We start from the raw sequence: 9,331 nt of genomic DNA, 5'->3' as shown, positions 1-9,331 counted from the left end.
AGAGAGAGAGAGAGAGATTTATTTATTGACAGAGAGAGAGATCACAAGTAGGCAGAGAGGCAGGCGGGGGGGGCGGGGAGGAGGCTTCCCACTGAGCAGAGAGCCCGATGCGGGGCTTGATCCCAGGACCCTGAGACCATGACCTGAGCCCGAGGCAGAGACTTAACCCACTGAGCCACCCAGGCGTTCCAGGGACTCTTGTTCTTAATTTTATATCGGCTCCCAGAGCACAGAGTGGCAGAAGGAAAAGCCCAGCCGGTGTCAACAGCCACCTCTCGGCTTAGTGATTTTGGGGACTGAGGGGAGGCTGGGGATGCCTTTGTAGTACCAAGTCCCAGAAATGGGAATTGTTTTAAATGAGGATGATTTATTTTTATTTCTGCATTTTGTTTTTTTCTATGCTCTATGCTTCTTGCTTCTGGTGGTTCTTCTGAACGAAGAAGTCAACTGTGTGGTTTTATGTAAAATTTGCCTTATTCTGTACTTGGTCTAATTTTTTCCATCTCTTCTTTCCCGTTTCCTCATCATTTGCTGCTGTTTTACTGCAGATTTGCTGAGAGAATCATCTGAGGGGAGTAGTAAATATTGTAGAGAAAACTGAACTGTATGATGGATGAGATGCTAAGGATAACATTAGTACTTCACAAGGAGGCTGAAAGAAAGAATATAAATGCTGAGTTTTAGTGAGCTGAATCACACATGAATTAATCCTTTTGGTCCCCTGGCAGTGCAGACAGGGAAGCGAGGCACGGCAGAGCTGAGTCTCCAAGGGCATGTAACTAGTGAGGTAGAGAATCATACTCCCGAGCCCCGGGTTCTGTGTGATGACGTTACACTGACACATGACATGGGTTAGACACCTGCTACACAGTTCCTGGTCCCTCCTGTCACCGTTAATGACAGTCAGTGCTAAACTTGGAGCCTACTTCAAACAAACAAACAAAAATACACCAACCTCCATACATTCTTCCCCTTCTTTTCATTCTCTTTACAAATGGCTTCCAGTGCGGTCACCTGAGTGGCTCATTCAGTTACGCATCCAACTCTTGATTTTGGCTCAGGTCATGATCTCAGGGTCGTGAGACTGAGCCCCACGGTGGCCTCTATGCTGGGCTTGGAACCTGCTTAGGATTCTTTCCCTCTGCCTCTCCTCCTGCTCTCTCTCTCTCCCTTTCTCTTTCAAAAAAAAAAGGCTTCTAATACATTTAGAAACCTGGTTCTATGTTTTTGTATACATTTAATATACAGGTACTGTAAAAAGAGTAGCTACCTCTTTTAGTATTTTTTTAAAGATATATTTATTTATTTATTTGACAGAGAGAGAGATCACAAGTAGGCAGAGAGGCAGGCGGTGGGGGGTGGGGAAGCAGGCTCCCTGCTGAGCAGAGAGTCCAATGCGGGACTCGATCCCAAGACCCTGGGATCATGACCTGAGCCGAAGGCAGAGTCTTTAACCCACTGAGCCACCCAGGCGCCCCACTACCTCTTTTATTTATTTATTTTTTAAAGATTTTTATTTATTTATTTGACAGACAGAGATCACAAGCAGGCAGAGAGGCAGGCAGAGAGAGAGGAGGAAGCAGGCTCCCTGCTGAGCAGACAGCCCGATGTGGGGCTTGATCCCAGGACCCCGGGATCATGACCTGAGCTGAAGGCAGAGGCCTTAACCCACTGAGCCACCCAGGTGCCCCCCACTACCTCTTTTAATTAGGGATATTAAAACATCTGTACAAGAACCTCCAGGATCATTCCTCGTTTGAAAGCCCAGATAGTATTTGCCCCACTGGGATTAACGTTAAGGACTTTGGTTGGGCAGCTGTGCTGTCAGAACGTCACATCTCACCTCTCTGAGCCTCTGTGCGTCACGATAAAGTGAGGACAGCAGGAGGACTTCCGTGAAAGGCCACCACATTATCTGAGACAATGCAGGCAGGTTGTGCACACAGTGCCCGGCCCATAGTGACTCACAATACGTTTTAGGGCCTATTTTGTGACCGTCAATCATAAGTAGCCTCATCTTTTCCGCCTCAAGTTGCCAGCATATCCTGAGTCATCCTATCTTTTTATTTTTTCCACACATGTCAGTTTGGAAAGCTTCTTACTTGAAGTTTCCCGGGTGGGTGGGGGGATGGGGAGGGCTTGCCTAGAGGAGAAGGAAAGAAAAGAAGGTCATTTTGTTTCCCCACTAAGAAAAGGACTTTGCTAATATTTTGTTCCTGGGGCATGTTTGTAGAATACCAGTAAGTGCGTCCAGATCTTCTGTTTATTTAAGCAGAGGTTAACTTTTGCCCTTCAAACCAGACTTCCATTGTCTAGTGCTCCACTCTGCCTGATAGCAGTGGTGTCATATTTGGTGATAAGGCTGAGCTGAGAAGGGTCCCTTCGACGGTGACTCAGTCAGTCTCTTTCAAAATTTGTCTGCCTTCCTGCTGGTCTGGAATGTATTCCTCCTAGTTCCCTTCCCTCCTTAGAACATTTCCGTTCAACACGTAGCTGCCTCAGAGGCAAAAGGAAGGAACAAAATTCCCTCACAAAAATGAGTAGCAACATTAATCTTACCCCGTTTCAGCCGTAAGAACTTTTGATAAATAGCATTTTTACGCATGGACATGACTTCAGTGGGGCTCATTGGCTGTTGAGCTCTAGAGCTGTGTTTTGATTTCTCTGCTCCTCCATTCTAAATTATTTTGAAGTTGTTTATATCTTAGGCTGAGTTTGATTTGTTTTACTTTGCATTTGACATGACTTTTCTCAAAAAAAAAAAAAAAAAGTCATTCTTCTACTTCAAAGCCTGAGCACTTTAAAAAATTGTCTCTGTATTTTTGTCCTTAAAAAAATAATTTGCAAGAAGCAAAAATAACTTTAGGAAATAAAGTGCTCACTTGGGTTGGATAAAGGCCTGAGGTTTATTTGTAATGAAAAAGTCTCCAGTTGTGTGGGACCTGGTTTTGGTCAGTTTTGAAAGAATGAGCACTGAAGTTCATTGCATGCTACTTTGGGCTGCCAGAGCTGATAGGCTAAGCTCACCTCTAGCGGTTGTGTTTAACTTCCGGGTCAAAGTGTGGTCCCTCACCCAGCAACATCAGCATCTGCACATGAGGTAAAGGGGTGAGTGTGTGTGTGTGTGTGAGTGTGTGTGTGTGAGACTGTGGAAAGATGTCCACGATGTATTGTATATGGGAAATGAAATCGCAGAACAATACATCAGTTTGATTTTATATCTGTTCATTTTTTTAACAAAGGAAGAAAAAGATTCTCACAAGCATTTTATGCTGTATGTTTATATTTGGAAAATACCTGGAAAGAGAAACACAAAATCGTATGATAGTATTTCTCTAGAAAGTAGGTTTAAGAGAGAAGAGTGATGAGGAATTTTTATAATTGTATATCATACAGTTTTGTACTGATATTTTCATAGTAAGCATATATTATTTATAAAATTAGAGAAGAAGAAAGGCTGTGGAGAGATGGTGAGAAGTGGGGGCATAAGGGAAGTAATATATAGTTAATGCCCTATTGGTTTTATAGGAGTTGCTTTTATTCTGTAGTTTCTGACAATGACCGTCAGAGGTGAGAAACGAGAGGTGTAACAAAGTAATGAACCCAGAAGATAGTGTTTCTGAAAAGTCTCCTGCATATTCTGATCCTTGGGGGATTTGAGATCGAATTGTGAAGATGTTCGAGGTTAGAGCCGCAGCCCTGGTCATCTGGTCTTAGCTGCTGAGAAACTGGAAAGAGCTTGAGCTGCAGGGCCATCGCATGCCTGGGTCGGAGGGCTGGGCCTCGCAGCCCTGGTGTCAGTGTCCGGTGTGGGCTCCTGTGGCCACTCCTGGCCAAGGGAAGGGAGCAGTTCGCTCCGTGTCCACAGAGTGACGAGGCACCCTGTGTCTTATTGCCAACTTGATGTTGGAAAGCAGTTTGAGATCCTCACAGGAAGACAAGGCAAAGTAGTTTTGTCAGAAGTTTTGCCTCAGATGTGCATTGATTCAAGTGCCTTTCTACGCCCAATTTTTGTACTTGTTTGTTATCCATGAAACTTGCTTTTGTATATTTAGTACCAATCACAGCAATGTGATGTTAACGGTCCGTTTCCATGTCTTATGTGACGGCTTTTAAAGTGAATCTTTGTGTTCGTTTGCTGCCTTCGTACATTACTAAATTGCTAGAGTAGTTTGGTCAAATCCAAATTCTGTCCCCATTCTTTTCCTCTCTGCTTTCGTTATCAATGACTTTCACCATTTTCCTGAATTCCTTTGGTTTTTCTCTTCCTTGGTTTTTTTTACTGTCTCTCCTCCACTTCTGCCCTCAGTGATGTGTTTATCCTCTAGTCTCCCTTCCAGTTTCTCGTGACTTAGGGTGACCTCAGAGCTTTCTGGCCACTACCTAGGCCAAACTGATGGCGAAAGAGATTGTGATGATAGAGCTACCAAGGGCAGGTGGTGGTGTGGCTTTTTGTCAAGGCAAAGGATCAAAAGTCTTGTAGCCAACCTCAGTTTCTCTTTTTTGGATGTTGGTCCTGACACCTCAGGGTTCCCATGGGACCCCAGTAGAAAGCATGAAGACGGGCTTGGAAGGAACATAGAAAGCAGCCCTTCTCTGCTTTTATTGTGGTTGTACTCAGCATGGGTGGAAAAAAAGAGTGCCCAAGAGCAAACATGCTCACTCATTTAAAATAGATTATACAGGGGGCCCCTGGGTGGCTCAGGGGATTAAGCCTCTGCCTTCAGCTCAGGTTGCGATCTCAGGGTCCTGGGATCGAGCCCCACATCGGGCTCCCTGCTCAGCAGGGAGCCTGCTTCCCCCCTCTCCCGCCTGCCTTTCTGCCTACTCGTGCTCTCTGTCTGTCAAATAAATAAATAAAATCTTTAAAATAAATAAATAAAAGTAAAATAAATTATAGAGAGGTAGATAATATATAAAATCTCTGAAGATATATATATCTCCAGATTCTCTTTTCCCCACAGTATCCAGGACTTGCCTCTCTTACATCAGATTTACACAATGAAGCTAAACTTAGCACAGTTAACAATTTTATCTACTAAAGTAGAAGGCACAAAGAAAACCTCTTCAAAAACCAAATACTTGGGGCCCCTGTGGCTCGGGCAGTTATGCATCTGCCTTCAGCTCAGGTCATGATCCCAGGTTCCTGAGACTGATTCCCACATGGCGGGGGGGGGGGGGGGTCCCTGCTCAGCGGGGAGTCTGCTTTTCCCTTTACCCTTCCCACCCCCGCACTGCTCATGGTCTTTCTCTCTCTCAAAAAACAACAACAACAACAACAACAACAAAAAACCTTTTAAGCTATAAGAGTGATTGGTGCTGTTCTTAGTTTATCAGTTCGATGTTGCCAATTAACAGTTACTACTCAGTTTGGCAAGAACCAGCTTTGGCGTGATTTTTTATCACACGTATTAAGACACCGATGTGAAGTTGTAAAGCAGAAGACAGGAAGCCAAGGCCCACGGGTACAGCCCAGTGAGGGGAGCCTGAGTGGTTTTACAAGTGGTAGAACCAGAGCAGGAGCTGGGCTGCCAACTAACAGGGCCCAATCCCCACTCCCCCCACCCCCCCACCACCTGGGCCTGAGTCCGTAGCTTCCTGACGTCAGAGTGAGTGCTCGGAATGGATTATCGAGCTCCTGAGTGTCCTTACTCCCACCGGTGATCCCTGAGCTATAATTAAGCTAGGTGATTCTGGTTTTTTGTTTTTCCTATTTATATAGGCTAATCATGGCTCTCACAGTATTAACTACCCATTGTACCTCTTACAGTTACCAAAATGTTTAATAATACCTTAATTGAATAACATTGACTGGTTTTGTATGTATGAAATGGTTAGCAGTGTAACAAAGCCTGCATCATGAAAGATTTATGTAATCCAAGAGGAAAGAGCCAGGCTTTAAATAGTTTATTCCTTTAAAACTTTTAAAAACATATTTAACAGTTTACAAAAGTGACATGCTTATTACATGTTGTCCAAGTACAGTACAAAAGTATATGTAATGAGAAGTGAAAGCCCCCTCCAATTTCCTGTCTCTCTACAGGAAGAGCCCTTGTATCATTCCAGAACTTTTTCTACGCACTTGTGCGTCTGGGAAGAGTATAAATATGGGGTTTTCTTTTTTAATCCTGAATTGGATCATGATATACATCCAGGCGGCCTTTCTTCCTTACTAGATCGGGGGCCTCTTCCTTAACCAGTATACAGAGATTGACCTCGTTTTTATTTCACATTTCCATAATGATGCACATATTCACTGTCTTGCATGTTCTTACTGTTACCCATAATGCCATGGGAGTATTGTACACGTCTGCTCGTTCCTGTGCAAGGATACTTGTTTAAGTAGAAACCTGGGAATGCAGGTGACACGTTGCCTGGTGCCAGCAGTGAACGAAGCGTACAAGATGCGGAGTGATGAGTTCTGGAGACAGTACAGTGCCTGGAGAATGGGATATTCCTCAACCATGTGCCCTTCGCCCCTTTTACTGGCTATTGTAATTGCAACTTAGTGCGCATTATTGAATTTTAATGAAAAGTTTTTCTGTGTTGTAATTCCATGAGTTGACACTTCAAAGAAGAGTTAAGTTTGAAGGTCAGTGTCCTTTGAAAAAAACTTTTGTTTCCAAGCTGACTTTGAAAAAGTTTGTGGATGTGGTCAGAGTGTCCTGGCCGTTTAAAGCAGGGCTGCTGACTCCTCAGAAACGCAGACAGACAGTAGTCAGCAGCCATGTGCAGGGAGGCTTCCAGACCTCGGCTCCTCACTGCCTGGGAGGGGGCTGGCGGCCCGGCAGAAGACGGCAGAGCCCCTTCTTGGCCATGTTTGTCCACCCCAGAGTCTCGGTGTTGAGATAATGAGTAAATGGCTTTATTTTAACTTAATCCACTGTTTGAGCCGCCTTGGTAAAATGTTAATAGTTGGCTTACTACTACACAGTTTAGCCACATAGTGACAAGATGGAGTGTGTCTTAAACACACACCCTCCTGCCTAACCCCAAAATTGTAGTTGTTTTTTTTTCTTTTTTTTTTTTTTTTGGTTGAGAGTTTTATTAAATACAAAGTCCAGGTGATTCATTTCGGATTTAGGAAATGTAAAGTTTTGTTGATATGAGGCTTGACCTTTCAGAAAGTATCCACTGAAATACCGCTGTCCTTTTTACTTCCCAGTGCTTGGTCTGGTCCTTCCCATGTGGGCGATAGCACTCATCTCCTTTGGTGTTGCACTGCTGTTCGCCCTTTTTGTATGGCTCTTTGTGTGTCCATGGATGCGGAGGAAAATAGCAGGTAAGGGCTTTTTTCTTCCTCTGATTCACAAAATCCCTGGTTCCTGGGGCTTCAGGTGTAATCCACCATCACCCTTACTAACATAGGAAACTGGAAGCATCGATGACTCTGGAACACAGCACTGAGATACATGCCCCGTCCTTGTCTCTTGGCTCCTGCCTACTTTCCCCGTCAAACTTTTTCTTAGTGACTTGTGACTTGAGTGAGCAGTAAGGTCCTGGTTGCCTCGGATAACTACAAGTTAACTGTTTGGTCAGGTTCTACTGGCCAGATGAAAAACATTAGGGAAAATGCAGGGAAATGCATTTTAACACCATAATATAATATCAGTTCACACCCACAGGAAGGGCTAAAAGTGAAGGAACTATTTCGAAGTTGATGAAGAGGTGGGATAACTAGAACTCTAGTGCACTCACAGTGAAATGTAAATGGTCCAACCGCTCCAGAAGTTAGAATAAGTTTCCTGTAAAGTTAAGCTTACATTTACCACATGAACTAGTAATTCCACTCCTAGGTATTTATCCAAGAAAAGTGAAAACACACATTCATAAAAAGACTTGTATATAGTCGTTCTATCATAACAGGAAAAACTAGAAACAGCCCCAGTGTTCCTAAATAGGTGAAAGAATAACCAAATTGTGGTCTATTCATACAGTGGAAACCTGCTTAGCCCTAAAGAGAATGAACTACCCACAGCATAATGAATTTCATAGACATTGCTTTGAGTAGAAGAAGCCAGATACAAGAGTACATACTGTATGATTCTAGAGAAAATTAATCTACAGTGATAGAAACTGGGTGCTGGAGGTGATAGGGAGTTTACAGGAGACTGATAGCAAAGGGACATATGGGAGCATTCCAGGGGCCTAGAAATGTTCTCTGTCCCAGTTGGGGGAGTGTTTATAGGGTGTACTCATTCATCATAGGTCATCTGCTTATACACTTAAAATGTATGTATTTTTTTATGTATAAATTACACCTCAACAAATGCATTTTTTTTTTTTTTTTAAAGAAGAATATGGGTCAGAAAGTTGCCAGAGTTGTTTTTCTGTCACTAGCAACATAATTGCAAGCCGTGAGGCCACATGCTCTTATAGGGCTCTCAAAAGAAAAGAAGTATTTACTTTTGGCCTCAGAGTGTGCCTTACAATTGTGTTTCAGTGTGGACATATCAGAATTTGAAAACCTACATTTCAAAGAAGAGCAAAACAAATGAGGAGACATACATGTTCATGAATTGGAAGGCCCTGTAAGAGTTAAGATGTCAGTTCTTGTTAAATTGCTCCCTAGATTTAGTAAAATTTAAATTAAAATCCCAGCAAGATACTCTGTAGATTTAGACAAGTTGCTTTTAAGATCTATATGGAAAGGTAAAGGAACTAGAATAGCCAAAAACAATTTTGAAAAAGAACAAGTTGGCAGATTCATAGGATTCATATAAAGCAACCAGACTGTGTGGTATTAGTGAAAAAATAGATACCCACATTAACAGAACAGACTAAAGTCCAGAAATAGACCCACACAAATACAGCACATTGATTTTCAACAAAGTACAGAGGCACCTCAGTGGAGATAGAGTCATCTTTCAACAAATGGTATTAGAACATTTGGACATCTGTATGCAGAAAAAGAACCTCAACTTAAGCCTCACACCTGTAAAAAAAAAAAAAAAAAAAAAAAAACCAAGTGTATCATAGATTTAAATGAAAATAGAAAGTGATACGACTTCTGGGAAAGAAATAAAATGCATAAAATTTGTCCATATTATTTTGAGCCATTCAAATCAGTGTGTAGTGATATCTTATGATTTTAATTTGTACTTCCTTGATGACTAACAGGACTTACTTGCCATTTATATAGCTTTACTGATGAAGTGTGTGTTCTTATTTTTTGCTCATTTTTAACTGCTGTTTTCAAAGATTTCTGTCTATGTTCTTTTTTTTTTTTTTTTAAGATTTTATTTATTTATTTGACAGAGATCACAAGTAGGCAGAGAGAGAGGAAGGGAAGCAGGCTCCCTGCTGAGCAGAGAGCCCAATGCGGGGCTTG

General features: G+C 42.5%; 1 protein-coding gene across 5 annotated transcripts in view; it reads left to right on the top strand.

The window, feature by feature from the left end:
• Window positions 1–9,331, top strand: part of LOC111144407 (solute carrier family 20 member 2) — a 103,298-nt gene that overhangs the window by 69,634 nt on the left and 24,333 nt on the right. For 4 of the 5 annotated variants that reach the window (XM_022498677.1, XM_022498676.1, XM_022498678.1 and 1 more), the window contains one exon: window positions 7,166–7,282. The exons of the other annotated variant lie outside the window; for it this stretch is intronic. In XM_022498677.1, the coding sequence (XP_022354385.1) occupies window positions 7,166–7,282 (117 nt within the window). The remainder of the gene's footprint in view (window positions 1–7,165; window positions 7,283–9,331) is intronic. 5 annotated transcript variants of the gene reach the window in all.

The sequence above is a fragment of the Enhydra lutris genome, unplaced genomic scaffold (genome assembly GCF_002288905.1).
Source record: "Enhydra lutris kenyoni isolate GAN:26980312 unplaced genomic scaffold, ASM228890v2 scaffoldscaffold11, whole genome shotgun sequence".
In the NCBI taxonomy this organism is placed as follows: domain Eukaryota; kingdom Metazoa; phylum Chordata; class Mammalia; order Carnivora; family Mustelidae; genus Enhydra; species Enhydra lutris.
Note: the sequence above shows the minus strand (reverse complement) of the source record. Positions and strands in the feature narration are given on the sequence as shown.